Here is a 16,464-nt window from a genome sequence, read left to right as displayed (position 1 = left end):
TTTATATTAACTGACTTACATTACTGATTTCAAGATTTCCTATAAAGCTACAAGACAGGGTGGGATTAGTGTCAGTAGAGATATACAGATCGGGAAGAACACAGAATTCAGAAATATACCCACAAACACATGCCCAACTTGATTTCTGGTGGAGGTACCAAGACAACACAATGGGGGAAATAGAGTTAGAACAACTGGAGATCCATCTGGGAAGAAATGAACCTTGGTCCTTACCTCATGCCATACATGAAACTTAATTAGAAACGGATCATAGACATAAACACAGGAACTAAAATTATAAAACTTTTAAAAGAAAAACACAGGAGGAAAAATGCCCATAATTCCCCAGGACAGGCACGCAAAAATCAGGAGAACTCTGGAGTTTATAGAGCCAGGTGCTTCGCGTTGTTTGAAAAGAGAGGCTTTTGGTTTGTCTGTTTTGGGGATTGTGGCAAAGGGTTTTTCAGTTATTTTGCCGTATGGCAGTCTCTTTGAAATGGCCCGACAGCCACAGGCTCAGTTCAATTCTGATAATACTATTGAAGACATCAGTTACCAGGGATCTCATCCAGAACAGCAAGCAAATCTGATAGAAACGACTACTTGTTAAAATAACTTAGATATTTAAAATCGATACCACAGTTATAATTCTCACCAGCAAAACTATTACAGTCCCATATATAGATTGTATCGATTAAGGGATTAACATACCAAGTACCTGCTTAGGTATTCGATGAAGGGGACATGGGGTTGCCACAGTTAAGCGGGACAGATAGAGAATTAAAGCGACGTGGGAAATATACTATGATTAAGTGCTGGGGCAGGGGGTCTATAGACATGGAAGGATGGAGACACCTGACCTGAAGTAAAGGGTCCCTGGGAAGACTTCCTGTAGAAAGTGCCATCGAAGTTGGCATTAAGAGGCAGAGGAATGGCACACACAAGGCCTGGAAGTAATAATAACCACAATGTGCACAAGAACAAAAAGTAATTTTGCTGAAGCATATGATCCCCTGCAGGAATGAGGTGCTTTTGGGCTTCGCCCCATGGGTACTGGGGAAACCATTACAGGGTTCTGAGCAGGGAAGCGGTCCAGAGTGTAGTGGCTGAGAGCCAGACTCTGGTGTTGGAAGGCCCTAAGTCTGCATCCCATCTCTGTCATTTACTGCCTATGTCGCCTGAGCGAGCCACTTCAGTAAGAGGATGGGGACAGAAATGGGATTTAGCTCACAGAGTGGAGATTTAACTGAGTTAATAAAGGCACTACCGTTTAGAAAAATACATCTTAGTCATCAATATCAGCATCATGACCACCACCAACATCCTCAGAGCATCCTGAGGCCGCCTGTGCTGTCTCCATTCCAGGCCAGCCAGAAGTCCGTACGGACTGAGGGAGACAAACCCGAACCGTTCTGGAGGAACTTAGCCGTCTTCCTGGTCACAGAGTGCAGCTGGAGGAGCAATGGCCACTCTTAACGGTGCTTCTGCTCCCATCGCGCAAATCGTGTCAGAGTCGCCCCTGGCGGTGGGGGGAGGGGGGAATGCCTGAAACACCTAAAATCCTGGGACAAAGACTGGGGTGCCCTGGAAAGTGAAGACGGTAGATGGGAGTCCTAGAGCACAGGTTCTCCGGACCTGGCATGGCCAGTGAGTCATCTGCCAGTCAAAGGAGAAAACCAACCCCAAGGACACTGCCCCAAGCCCAGAGTCCTCTGCTCAAGAGCCTAGAACCTTTAAGCCCCAGGGGCATGGCCGACAGGGAGTGGAACAAAGAAAGGAAGCCAGTCCTCGGTGCACACGGCCTGGAGACCAGGGTCCACTGATGCGCCTCCCTCATTTATGCCTCCAGGGAAGAAGTGTTCTGCAGTGGGTAAGAGTGCAAGCCCGGGGCAACATGGCCTCCGTCCCACCACTAGTTCTGCAGCTTTGGACAAGTGCCTTAACCTTCCTGTGCCTCAGTATCCCACAGCCCCTAGGATTGTTTTGAGTATTAAATAGGAAGACTGATGTAAATTGGTCCATTCTATAAGCTTATCATCACCATCTTGTTCATCCCTTCACCATCGCATCCCATCTCTCTAGCATCTTCTTACCAATTATCTATAAGGAACAGGACCTAAGGGGGGGGTGGCACGTCAAGACAGGGTGAAATTCTTCCAGCCTTTTATGCTTTTCGTAGTTCTCCCTAACTCTGCATTCACCCCCTAAAACATCGTCCTGATTAATGAAGTGTATTCACTTCAAAGAGAATCTCATGGACAAAGCTATCCCGCAGCATTAAAAGGCTTTCCCCGAGCTATTTCCTGAACCTCCTGAACCAAGACTCCTGGCACATAAACTAGGCTCCTCTCCTGACTCCTGGAGTTTGCTCTCAAATGAGCTGCAACTGAATGCTGCTTCTGCCAACCCTGGCACTTCACAGTCCTCCTCACTGGCAACGCTCTCCATGTTGGGATGGCGATGTGTTCGTATTTGCTCACGGGCTGCCAGAAGCCAGCTGTGACACTTAACTATTCTCCCAACTTTCCTCCTTCCTGTCTCCATCCCCAAGCGTCAGGAACGAGGCTTCTGAGAAACAAATCACAGCCAGTCTAAAATGTCCACAAAAAGCATCCTGAGGTGCATATTTAACTAGTCTTAGATGTGGGGGACTCCGAAAGAGCATGAATGCATTCCTCAGCCCTTTTCCCGTCAGCATGCCTCTCTTTCCCTTCCTTCGCCTCTGTATCACCCTCAGGGTAGACCAGAACACCTATGGACCAAGCCCTTTACAACCAGCCTACCCCACCCGATGCACTGAGATTGGTACCAGCTGGGAAGGGCTGTATGTAGTGAAAAACTGGACATGTCTGTGGCTCTCACTGCAAAAGGCACAGGCCTCCAGCACCATCCTGTTCTGTTAGATCAATTCAATGTTCAGCTTTTATCCACAAGAAGACACACGTCTGAGATTCTCGAGTTGCTGGGCTGAGGGGCTGAGGACAGGAGCCGCAGAGCGCCCAGTTCTTGTTGATCGACCACTTTCTCTTATGCTACAGAGCGACTCTAAACTTCCTTATTTTTAACCAGGAAGACAGGAACACACACAAAGAGAGTTGAGCCAGGCAGCACTGCTCACCGGGATCTAAATGCGATCACCTTGAGAACCTAAAAAAATGTTGATGGCACAAGACAAACTTCCCTCCGGGCTCTGCCACCCTCAGCACTTCCCCATCCCAGCTTCCTCAGCTTCCCTCCTGATGCTCAGCTTCCTTGATTTTCACAGCTTCTAAAATTAACCTCTGAGCTCCTACTGCTGCCTTTGGAGGGCAGCCCTGGCTAACGTTACCAGAGGCCATAAGCTGAGCAGCAAGTGATTCCGATAATCCTTCCCTTTCCCGAAGTCGGCCTTTCCACCTGCTTACTTGGAAGGATGCTGGGGAGGGGGCTGGAATGGGGGAGCCTACGTGCCAGTTGCCGTTCTTCTCCGGTGCCTAGCGTGTTGGATACATATCCCACTTCGAGGCCCGTTGCGGAACGCCACCTCCACTGCCGCCCCCCCTCGCCCCCCGCCGCTGTCCCATTTTGTTGTTTTGTTTATGATCAGAGTTCCTCTCTGGGAACATTCCAACTAGGGATTATATAAGCCTTTGAAGATGAGTAATGGTGATCTGACTTCATAACAATCCCCCCATTGGGGTTAAAGATGACTCCCAGGGCTTGTCAAAGGGGAACTGCAAAGCAGGTACTTAAGTAGGCTCTAGAAGCTGGGATTAAGTCTCCGTAGCCACCTTTATGGGAGGACGGGGTGGGGCGGGGAGGGCAGGTGGATGGATCTGACTAGGAGCATAATCCAAAGTTCAAGAGATAACGAGGCAGCAATGCCCTGTGCTGATTCTTCTGGAAGTAGCATCCTAGAGTGCATGCAAGACAGAATGGCACACCTTGTAGAATGTTTCCCATGCTGCAAAGTGGCAAAGTCTGGAAAAGGGAACAACATCATCACTGGTGCTGCTGGGAGAGGGGACGAAACACTGAAGCCTGTGGTTTGGATTAGATGCACACAGCTGCCTCATCGAAAGCGAAGCATCAGGTCACCAGGGGAGGCTGAGGGGACCCACAGGGAGTCCAGCTCAGGCAATACACAGGGCAGGGGGGTGGGGAGCTGAGCTCCCGTGGGGCAGTGTGGAACCGGACCCCTCAAAGATAAAGGGGCTTGGCTGACTGGAATTCTCACCAGCTTCTTGGGAAGCCTCCTTTGTCCGATCTACTCAGCTTGTGGACGGTGGCTGGTCTGCCAGCCCCGAGCTAGCTTTGCAGAGGCTGGGCCCCAGGAGGATGAGAGGAAACCATCTAAGTGGCTGCCATCTGGTAACCTTAAGTGGAGCGGCTACGGAGGTCGATGGCAAAGGAAGAGACTTTCAAGCCACCCAGGCCAGCCTCTTACGGCTGGAAACGACCGCGGCAGACAGACAAGGCTGGTGGCCTCGGTTCAAACAGGGCATCGCACAGCCCAGGAGGGGAAAAGAAGGGAGTATAAATAGCAGGATACAGGGAGGCTCTGAAAACAGAGCTCGGCCACAGCCCAGCCCGGGGGCTGAACACACACACGTCCACACCGGGACACACACGCGCGCACACACACGCGTGCGCGTCCACACTGGGACACACGCACACCAACACCACCAGGCAGGCCGCCAATCCCCCAGCACCGCGGCTGGGGGCCTGCTGCCTCAGAACCTTTTGGGTGAGGAATCATCTCCTACTTTTTCCAGGCCTCGGGCGAAGCTGGCAAGGCAGGGGGATGGCGGCCACACAAGGCACTCACTGAATCTCAGGAAAAGAAACATGACACGAGTAAAACGAAAACAAGCAGAGGGAGGGGAAGAGTGAAGCCAAGAAATGCTAAGAGAAGACCAAGGCCCCGGGGGGTGGAGACACACACCTCCGACTGGTTTACCAGGAGGCTGACTAGCTGGACCACGTGGGGATTTTACTAGACACTGGGGCCAGACGAGAAGGCAAATACAAAAATGGTGCTCCTACCCTCTCCCCTGTCTTAACATCAGTTTCTTGGCTGCTCCTGCCAACGGGCCTCTCCTTCCATGACTTCTGGGGGCCTCCTGGTTCCTTCCTTCCTGGAAGGACCCTGGAGCCCCCGTCTTGGCGTGGCATCTTCACGAAGGCTGAGGCTAGATTTCTCACAGTGGTTAAGACCGAGGTGGGAAGAAAGACTTCTAAAAATGACCCTATAGCTTCAACACATAAACACTGAGCTTTCAAAACTCGTGTTCAGTATTTTCATGTTAAGTAAGACTAGGGATACCTTGAAAAAATAATTATTTATAGTTTGAGTGTTATAGTGAGGGAGTGGGGAGAAGCTGATTTAGCCACGAGAACATTAAAAACCATTAATTTGTCAACTAATCAAGATCAATCCTGTTTCTCTTCTACCTGTGCTTAAGAATTCAGTAATAATGGGCTTTCACGGGAGCTGCCGGGAATCCCTTAATGACCAACCCCCTTGCCTCTTTCTCTCTCAACTCCATTATTCTGGTTCATCAAAAACATCTCTCGAAGCCAATGATCACTGTGTACCGTGGCCGTGAGCTAAGGAAGATGCTGCTGAATCTTGCACGCTCTGACTAAAAAAGGATGCTTTCCTCATGACAAGTTATGCAGCCTGATTTTGGAAACCCTTTCAGACCATACCTTGGTTACAATCTGGTCTGTACTCCTCCTGTCATGTCATCTGAGAACAGAGTTTTTTGTTTTGTTTTGTTTTCAATTTCTCTGTCACTTCAAACATCATTTAAAAACCACATCACAGGGTAACTGCTAGTTACTGGACTGTACTAGTTACACCAGCGCTTAGCAGTGGTGTTTGCTTTTCGGCGGGGTGGGCAGCCTAACACTTCAATTGCTGGTGATCTGAGTTTAGCCAAGAAAGAATGGGAACTCGGCACCTTTTGGAGGTAATCGTAGCCCCTGCCAGAGGGCCAAGTCTCTCCTGAGAATGTGTGGCCGCATCTCTTGGGTCTTTTAAAAGAAGGAAGGAGAAAGCAAAGAGTCAAATTTCCTAAAGCTCTGGGGAAGGCTGTGACCCGCGGAGGGCTATGAAGGATGCTCTGGAATTCCACATCAGTCCGCTATTCACAAAAGCACCCAAGAACAGATGTTCTCCAGTGTGGGGGATTTCCCTGACTCAAGAGGCCAGGCAGCCCTCAGGGAGCCAGAGGCCACAACGAGCTGAAGACCCAGCCCTAAGAATGAGCCAGGCAGGCACCAGCCCCGGGAGGGTGTCGTGGTGGGGTCTGCCATGTCACGTTATCATCTCTGACCAGTGTGTTCTGTCAACAGGAGGCTGCGAGGCAGCAAGGTCCTGAGCAGACACTGGCAAATGAGCTGGCCATCTGCTCAACAGGGTTCTGGCTGGGGGTGAAGTGCGGGCAGAGGAACTAGATTCAAGTCAGCAGGAAGAGGGGACAGATCTCTCCATTTAAAGTCATCACTCGGGAAGAAGACCTTTCTAAAATCACAGTAATCTAGCTCCAGAGGTGGGAAAAAAACATGAGGCGGTGGATAGAAGAGAAGTTCAAGGGAGGAAGAGCGCGGTCTCAAGCTTGATATTGCTCAATGGCCAAAAGAAGGTGAAGACAGGAGCCCTGCTTAGCTAAGTGAGGCCTGCCCTTCTCTATGACAGTGTGGAAGGCCAGTGGGGAGGACACCTGGGGGCACCCATGGTCCATTTCAAGGCCAGTCCGAGCTCCTGCACACCCACCTTGCGAGCTCTCTTCTCCAGCCATAAAATGGTAGCCTGCTATTAATGAAGTCCCAGAAGGGAAAGAAATTTCTAGAAACTGTTAAGCTGGCCCCACGTAGCCTCCTAGCAGAAACTACCAACTCACAGGAACTACTCCTACAGGAGAAAGCAAGTTCTCTCCACTGGGACTCATTATGGGGTCTGCTTCCCTTCCTCCCAAGTCTTAAGCCCTGAGATTACAGAAAACCTTTGTCATCTTGGAAACACACCTATGCATGTAATCGTGCACTGAGGTAGTTTTAAAGTGATTCTACAAGGGAAGTTCTACTTGAGCATTAGTTCTTCCTATGGCCCGGTATGTAAGTGAGAAGGTTAAGTTCATGAACTATGGTGCCGTAGGCTACAGACATATCTACTCACAACCTGCTTGTATCTCAGGGGGAGCATTCAAAAGCATCATGGCACCAGCAGCGTCAATGTCAGGATCTGGAAAAATCAACCAATAAACAACATTATTTACCACGGGGCCGATGTGTGTGTGTTTCCCCCTGCAAGTCACAGTTTATGAAAGCAACAGAGGAAAAAAAAAATCCAGGAACCAGATGAGCTAATCCCAAAGCTGACTTTCTTCCCATTTGGATTTGGGAGGAAGAAAGGTATTCTAGAATGAGATTTAAGGGGCAGGTTGGTAAGTTTTTCAGACAAAGCATGGTCCCTCCTCAGTTTGCTAATTTCATAACTCGCACTGTATGTTCCTGATAAGCTGCTGACCTGGGTAGCCCCATGCTTGCTCCCCTGGGAGTAGGGGAGTGGGGTGACAACAGGAAGTTTAGCTCTAGGAATCTTTGATGAACTGGGGAAGCTCACAGCACCAACAAGAGAAAGTCCTAAATATACCTGCATCTAGTAAGATACACACAAGACGTCGGGACATTTCCATCTGTCAGCGGAATGTAAATTGTGTTTTCCGAGACTGTGTGTGAGCGCACAGTGGTGGTAGAGGTGGTGAAGGCATTAAAAAAAAAAAAGGCACTTAAAATATAAAGAAAAAATTAAAGTTACGATGTCAAGGGCACAATGTTGGCTTTCACATCTATTACTGCTTTTAATATGGGACCAAAAAAAAAAAATACTCACTTCGTTGCTCTAATTCTTAATAGGTTTCTGAATCCTTACTGATCCACGAGTTGACAGATGGCAGGTTATATAGAGACAGAGAAAAATATTATCCTTTTATAACTAAATTCATTTTCCTCTGAGAAACAGCAGTGCCGCTGCCATGGAAATGAGAGTTGCCATGGCAACAGTAAACAACCCCCAAGAATGGTCACTGAATAGGCTGAAAAGAACATCTGCCCCAGCGCTGGCGTCCCAGCTGCCCCAGGGCGAAATTCGCTAATAGTGTGGTGCTGCTTCGTGACAGAAGCTGCCGCCCGTGCCCCGTCCAAATAAATGAAGTGTGCAATTGAAGTCGACATCAGAACGCCTGCCCTTGCTGACTACTACCTCAGTGTCCGCTAAACCCAGTGACTAATGAGGGGGGATAGGGGGGCTCACCCTTGTCACTTTTTGTACAAATTACACACCAAAAAATTCAATTTACTACTAATGGCTCCATGGCACTTTATTTTGGGTATTATGTGAGGAAATGACTTTTTTACTGTTTAAAAAAGTACATTTTTCATACTTTATATGTGCAGTTTAATTCCAAGGGAGTAATGTGATGCAGTATAAAGCCCCACAAGCGATTAATAATAAGGATGATGCTGGTTCTAGAAGACAATGTCTCAAAAAAAGGTGATGGGGGTGTGGGAAGGAACTTTACTCTACAGGCCTTTTTCGATTTTGCCTGCAGGAGGGCCGTTACTTACACTCAATGATGAAGTGAAGGTTTACTTTAATAGTATATTGTGTGAGAAACAGGTAAATTAACTTATTTGGCAACTCCTGGGTGAAATTCCTAAAACAGTCATCGTTCCCCACTGATATTAAAATATATATATATATATATATATATATATATATATATATATATATGTTAGTTGAACTGAAAGACTTAAGGCCCCTCTCACAGCTCTCAGGGTTCCTGCTATTTCTGTGCCTTTGTCCCCCACACGGCCTGTGGCCAAGCATCAGGGCTCATAGCTTCTGGAAGATGCTGTGAAGGTATTGAGACCTTCTCCCACTCCCTCTTCTTGGAAAGACCCCCTTCCTCTCTCAGGACTGAGAAAACACACCTGGTTCTCGGCAGAGCAAAGGTTCCTTACCATCTTCGAGAACACAAGTATGGCGGGCAGCCCAGGGTTGGCCTGGCTGCATGGCCCCCACCTCCCCAGGTGACTCTTACCCAGACTTTTCCTCAACCACCAGGAGGTTCAATGGGGACAGAACAAGAGGAAATACAGGTTAAAAAAAAAAAAAAAAAATCAGGAGTCTTCTCCTATTTATTTCCCCAGAAAATGAAACAAAGTGGTTCTTTATTCTTCAAAAACACACGGGACCACAGGAGGAAGGGGCAAAGGGCCACAGACAGACATAAGGAAAGAAAAGGGAAAGAAGGAAGAGAAAGAGAACCTTCCAAGGAAAAGAGGACCATCAACCCCCACATGAATTTCGCAGAACCTAAGGGGCAACACAGAAAGTGCTTCAGACCCACCAAACATCACCACGACCGCCTCCCCCATCCCAGCTGAGCCAGATCAACACATCAACTAAGTGAAAACAGTACGTTTTAGGACAAGCCCCCCAATCCTTCCTTCCTTCCGCCCGACCAGACCTGCCATGCCTGAGGCCTCCACACACAAACATTCCCACGCCACCCTGGCCCTCCCGCTGGTCGCCAGGCATTTAGCGAAGGTGCCGTACCCAGACCTGTCGTGTTCTCATTCACGATCAATTCCTACGGCCCTACTATGGACCAGTTCCTGTGTGGTATATGCCCAAACATGCAGCCCTGTGGGCAGAATGGAAGGGAAGGCAAGGCATGGAATGCCCTCCTCTTGACATCTTGGCAGTTGGAATCAGCAAACACATGTAGTGTAATGGTCTGAGAAAATGTCCTTCTATGTTCATTGTGTGCATATTGGCATCACGGAGGGGCTACCCAGTCCCCAGGGAGACACAGGGAGTATGTGTACAGTTTGATGAATTTTATACCAGGGTTACCATCACCAGAATGAAGACAGAGTGCACAACCAAGATACAGATTTCCATCACCCCAAAGCTTCCTTGTGCCCCTTGCAGTCCTACCCGCCCTTGCCCCGGGCAACTCCTGGTTTGCTTTCTCTCTCTCCTTGATGGGGCACCAGCAGCTCATTCCTTATTCTCTCCATTATTGAGCCATATTCTGCTGTCTGGACAGAACTATACTTTGTTTACCCGTGCACCTGTAGATGGAAGTTTCGGCTGTTTCCCGCTTGGGATCTTACAGAAGCCCCTATGAGCTTCTGCATCTATCTTTGGTGAACATGTTTTCACTTCCCTTGGGTAACTGCTGGGAAGAGCATGTTGAACCTTACAGGGGACCGACGAACTCTTTTCCAAGGAGGCTGGACCATGTATGAGAATTCCAGTTGTTCCACACTTTTGTCAATACTTGAAACTGTCAAGCTTTAAAATTTTCCCCATTCTCACAGCTTGTGTGGTGGTCACTCACTGTGGTTTTAATCTTTATTTCCCTAATGACAAATGATGTTGAGCATCTCTTAATGTGCTTAATGGCCACGGGTGTATCTTCTTTGGTGAACATTCTGTTCAAGTTTGTGATCACTGCTTAATTGGGTTCTTTAACTCACTTGTAAAGTTGTAAAGTTCCTTAAACATTCTGGATTGAAGTCCTTTGAGAGAGAGAGAGATATATATATATATTTTTTTTCTCAGCCCATGGCTTATCTATTCAGCTTCTTAATAGTGTCTTAATAAGCTGAGTTTTACATTTTTATGAAGTCCAATTTATGAGTTTCTTTTACAACTCAATTGGGTTGTGTTTGCCCCAATGAAGAAATCTTTGCCTACCCCAAAGTTGCAAAGATTTTCCTCTTGAGCAGCTTCTTTTTGAGTCTCATGCATTAATGTAACATTATCTGGGTTCCATACTCAGATTTACAGGTAAATGAAAATGGAACTCATTAACCAGAACTTTCTTCATCCAGTAGGCTAGTGAAGCACAGACCTCCTAGAACTGTACAGAGCAACATCAGAAAGACCCGCTTGGGCTCCAGGTGGGTTGGGGGAACACCAGGCAGCCTGAGAGAAGACTTGGTGAGCCATGATTCTATGGAAAAAGCTCTCTAGGACCTGCTGCTAAACACCTGCCGTGTCCTTATATTCACCACACCCTGACGTCCTGTGTGTGCTTGAGCTGACAATCTGCTGTCTCTTCTCTCCAAAGAGATGCTACAATGCTTATTCATCTACTATTATTTCTTAGTTTTCTTCCCTTTTTAAGAAAATATGAAGGTAGTGCATTAAAAAAATATACACGAGGTAGACATAATTTGAGAAATAAATGTCTTCCCCCTAGACCCATTCCCAGATTCACATTTTCTCCTACAGATGTCCAGAAGTTGGCTGTACAAATATACACACTTAGGGGACTCCACCGATGGGAGGTATTCATACTCATGCACACATACCGACTCTTTTTTTAAAAAGGGGTTTATGTGGAAAATATTTTCCTGCATTTTTTTTTTCTTCAAGTCTTCACTAGATAAGACATCTTGGCAACCTTTCAGATTCGTGTACATTGTCTGAAGTTTTTCTGTGGTGACTTTTTCATGCATAAAAACAAGCCACACTGTTTGGACTGACATTCTCTTTTCTTTAGGCTGCAGACTACTGAGAGAGCAAAGACAAAACATCCGGAACCTGTGGCCAGCACGCTGCTGTTCCCTACCAATCTTGAGCCCCTGAAGACACGGCCTCAGCACAGCAACTCCCCACTCCTTCCCCCACGTCCCCCTCCCTCAGAGGATGCAGCGTGGCCCATTCCCTCCCTTCTCTGCCTGCTCACAGCTCCTACTTCCTCAGCCTCTCTGGGGCTCACCCCTACTTGCTATTTTTTGTGAGCACACCTGAAAGAGCCCTTTCTCCATGGTCAGGAGAGGCCAGTGGTGGCTTCCATCTTTAGGTATGAGAGAGGCGTTCTGATGGAAGCTTTTGAATAGGACACTTTTGATCAAGGACACTGGTCGTGGAGTTTTTTGGCCAGAGGGGTTTTAGGGACGAGGAAACTGTTTGGGGGCGAGGGGTTGCTTCTGCTCTGGAGGCACGGCTGATTCTGAAGGAAAAAGGTCCAGGACTAGATACAGGGGAGGGTGAGCAGTGGCATGACTGCACGGGATTCTCTCCAGGCTTAAAAGAGAGGTCTTCTTTCCCCCAAATGGTTTGATCCAGCTTATCAGCACAAGAGGAAGATATTTTGGTCAGGAACTCTTTCTAGAAATGAAGATCCACCCGGCAGGAGTATCCTTCACATGTTGCCTCCCTGGAGAACTGGGGTGAGGGGTACAGGAGAATAAAGAAGCATTACCCTCTTTATTTTTGGAGAGGAGAGTCTTCCCAAAGTACCTAATTCAGCATCCTCATGCAGAAACCCCAAGTCATTTACCACTGCTTAATTCAGTAGAACAAGTATGCCATCACAGATGCTTCATAAAGTTAGGACCATCCTTAAAATGGAGCCAATTTCAAACCCGGATTAAAAAAATTTCCTCCTCTGCTCATGCTTCAGTAACAAATCTTACTTCTCCTCTGGACCAGTTCCCAGCGTCCCATTTCAATTTTCGTCTTTAATGTGGTTGTCTTATCACATTGCCTCCTCTCGGCAGTACAAGACTAAAAAAAAAGGCCACACATCTCAAAAATGCTTTCAAATCCTCTTCTCATGAAGGTACATACACAATTACATGACACTATAGTGAGAGGAATAGGTAACAAAGTTTCTAGAACCAATAGTTCAGCTTTTTAGATGAAAAAATATATATGGCACTTCATTTTCCCAAAATGTAGAGATGGGATTCTTTGGGGCACAGGGATGGGGTCGGGGTGAGGTGGGAAGAGGCCTTTTGTCTGGGGGTGTGATGGGAAAAGAACTGGTCAAGGCATGAGGATTCTTGGGGTCAAGTCTTGGGTCTGCGTGACTTTAATTTTGCTGGGATGGAATTCATTTCTTTTAAAATGGTGGGGGGTGGCTGCAGACTTGGGAGGGGACAGATGGTTTTTTTTTTTTTTTTTACCGCATTCCACATAGTTCCTCACTCTGCCTCTAAAATCCCCCAACTTCCTCTTCCCTTTCCAGCTAGTGGCTGCCAGAACTATGGACTCCAAGGAGCACCTACCAAATGGTGTTATTTGTTCCAACGCCTTTGGAGAACGCGAACGCTCTTAGTAAGGCTGGAGGAATACCCTACTGTTTCTGGAAAGCCATGACCTGTCATTCCGGGTATCTGCGGGGTCCAGTTTGAGCAATCCATCCGGCCTGACGTGGGCATCTGATGGATTCCTAGTGTGGCTGCTGTCTGCATTCACTCTCCTTCCTCTGGGATGTGGGGTCATAGGGAAGTGACCGCCAAGACCACCTTATTCTGACAAACTAAGAACACAAAGGACAGGTGGAAGCCCCTGGTTCGTGGCCCTAGACTGCTGCAAAATGTGAGCACCATCCTTAGCATCACTGAGCTGACCGATCTAACAGAATGATAACAAATTCCCATATGGGAAGCCTGAGAATTACAACCAATGATTCTCTTAGAAATGATTTAATTGTCCATAGGTCTAACGTTTTTATTTCTGTCTGCTACATCCCCATCATACTTGAAATGTTTTACAGGAAGGTGAAAGATCTTTAGATAATTAAATAAAATAGATTCAAGAAGCATAAGAAACCACCAAATAACAGATAACATACAAATGGACAGAAATTATGGGACAGAAGGACCCGATGCTCCTTCAATCAAGTGCACACACCAAAGTGTTCATATTCTCTCGCATTCTCCACCAAAAGTGAGCCCTACTGCAGGACTTACCCTCTGCAGCCTGTATTCCCAGCACCTGGAACATAGGGGTGTCAGATAAATAGCTGTTGAACAAACAAATGCATGGCTTATCCAACAGCTGTCTGAGGCTGCTGATGCTGATGATTATAGGGCATAAGCCTCCTTTTTATTTTTTTAAAGAAAGTTAACACTTTTGTAAAAATCTTTCATTTTTAAGTAAGCTCTAGGCCCAATGTGGGACTTGAACTCATGACCCTGAGGTCAAGAGTGGCATGCTCTACCAACTGAGCCAGCCAGGTGCCCCAGGACATAAACCTCTTGATGTGCGGTGGAATCCCCTGGAAACTCCAGAAAACCATAAGTCAGGCCCCACCCCAGATGACATAGGGAGTTTTGCAAAAATTCACCAGAGGAGTCTGTTGTGTAGGAAAGGTGAAGAACCACTTTACTTTAGTAGTAGCAAATCAAGGGCATATGGATGCCATCCAAAGAAGTCCACTGAGGATGACCGTGCTCCCCAGAAGTCTGTTATCACCTGTAACATCACTAGATCTCTCTGCTTTGAAATATCTTTATCCACTTTCTGCAACTCTGCATGAGTGACACATCCGAAAGTATTTGGTTAATCCATGAAAATGGAGAAAAAAAAATACTTGGGATAACTTTTAGGGCCAAGGAGACAAGAAATAGATGAAAATAAACAAGCAAGCAAAAAAAAAAAAAAAAATCCCCATAAGGTATACATTTCGGGGGGCGGGGGTGGATTCTGGATCTGCCTGATTTCATTTATGCACACACCATATACTAAGTAAGTGGTTCTCCATCAGGGACAATTTTGAACCCCTTCCTTCCCAGGGCACACGGCACTGTCTGGAGACATTTTTGATTGTCATGACTGGGCAGGAGTGGAGGGTACCCCTGGCATCTCGTGGGTAGAGCCCAGGGATGCTGCTACTCAATGTCCTACAGTGTACAGGACAGACCCCCACATGAAGAATTATCCAGAAGAAAATGTGAGCAGGGCTGAGGTTGACTGACAAACCCTGTACTAAGCTTACGTGTACATGCGCTGTGGTCAAGAAAAGCAGATTTTTTGGATCAAATGATCTCAAACAGTACACATCAAAAATAAACGGATATGAAATTTATTTTGTTGTTGCTTTTTTCTTTTCTCCTTTTTGCAAAGGCCCTAGGCCTAGGTGAAGAGAAAGGATATCCATGTTTGTGGCTTTGAAACCACCGAAGTAGGGCGTGGCACTCTTTGGCCACTGTTGCAATCAATCAAGGTATCTCCAACAGCAGCTCCTGATCTCAATGGTAGCAGCCCAGGGAAGCACTGGCAGATCCACTGAGATCATTTACCACGAGTATTTCTCTCACTTCCCTGTTGGCCATAGGTTCTTAAGACGCGGTATTCACCATGGGTAGGAAATGCAAACATCTGAGGGGTTCACACAGACAGACGGGGCGTGGGGGGGGCGTGGGGAAGTGGAACCACAAAGCCCAGTGGAAAACCTTCACAACGGATGGGATTTTAGAATAAAAACCTCAAGTGAAGATTGACTCCAAGTGGTGACTTTAAAAATCATCTTTATGACGGAAGTTTGAGCTAGAGAACACCAAGAGTGTCCCTTCTCCAAAAAACGGGAGTCCAAGAAAACCCCAAACTCCTGCTACTTTGAAGAAATGAGGCAAGTTGAAACTAACAAGCAAGTTGAACCTAAGAGTTGTTTTCGCAACAAAAAGAATCTAAATTAAGCTGAGGGGGGAGGGGATGAATGATCAATAAGTGCATTTGAAGTATTACTATTCACACATCTTCTGATTCTTTCTCAGCTTAAAAGCAGTGACTGGTGAACTCTAGAGGAGGGATGTATCAGCTCTGAGGAGCAGCGTCACCATCAACTCTGCAAACTGGGAACGCATTTATCCAAGTCAGCTCTCTTTCTAACTTGTATAAATTCCCCATTTATTGCCCCTAATTCCATTTCATGCAGAAGGGGATTTGAGGAAAAGGTTCTGGATGATTAAGTACAAAGCTCAGGGTGCACCATGGGCTGGGAGTTAGATGACAAGGGTTCTCTCTGAGACAATCACTGAAAAGTAAAAGCAAACTCACTGACACTCCCCACGGCAGATGCTTCCTGCGTGTTTTCTCTGAACAATGAGAAACGCTTTAACCTGGATGTCTGCTGGGTGTCTTCATTCAAATGTCCCCTTTGCTTCTGCGCTTCTGAGAGGCCTGCGTTTCATCGTCTTATCTTTCCAAATCTGTGCTTCCAAGACCTTTCCTGGGGGCACAGGAGGATCCACCCATCCCTCTGGCAACCGCCACTCCAATACCACTTTTATCCAACACTCCGAGTTTCCCTACTGAATGCATGTTTACCTCTTTAATGTCTGTGACCAGTTGCTGGGAGTTTTTCTAGCAGCTACCTGGGAGCAAATGGAAAGGAACCATATGGATCCAGGGTAACAGTACAAAGGGTCTAAAATTCTAGAACTTGAAGACCAGGGTAAAGGTGACAGGAGACCCAGAACAGGGTATAACTTCTGTCCTAGGAGTCAGAACCATTTTTTAAGAGGCAAGGAAGGAGTTCTGGTTTGGTTCTGTTTGGCTGATTAATCTGGGCTACAGTTGCTTGTCTGTGACGGGGTAAAAAAAAAAAAAAATTTTTTTTTTAACTTCTTGCAGCTGAATGAGAAACTGTATATTCCTTGCAGGTG

At 46.9% G+C, this 16,464-nt stretch overlaps 1 protein-coding gene across 5 annotated transcripts in view; it reads right to left on the bottom strand.

The window, feature by feature from the left end:
• FOXN3 (forkhead box N3) overlaps positions 1–16,464 on the bottom strand; it is a 279,851-nt gene that overhangs the window by 23,529 nt on the left and 239,858 nt on the right. For 3 of the 5 annotated variants that reach the window (XM_035727923.1, XM_027569629.2, XM_027569627.2), the window contains exon 5: positions 7,163–7,228. The exons of 1 other annotated variant lie outside the window; for it this stretch is intronic. In XM_035727923.1, the coding sequence (XP_035583816.1) occupies positions 7,163–7,228 (66 nt within the window). The remainder of the gene's footprint in view (positions 1–7,162; positions 7,229–16,464) is intronic. One more of the 5 variants, XM_027569631.2, reaches the window with a different exon arrangement.

This window comes from Zalophus californianus, chromosome 6 (assembly GCF_009762305.2).
Source record: "Zalophus californianus isolate mZalCal1 chromosome 6, mZalCal1.pri.v2, whole genome shotgun sequence".
Classification (NCBI taxonomy): Eukaryota; Metazoa; Chordata; class Mammalia; order Carnivora; family Otariidae; genus Zalophus; species Zalophus californianus.
The sequence above is the reverse complement of the archived record's forward strand: the minus strand, read 5'-3'. Positions and strand labels throughout refer to the sequence as shown.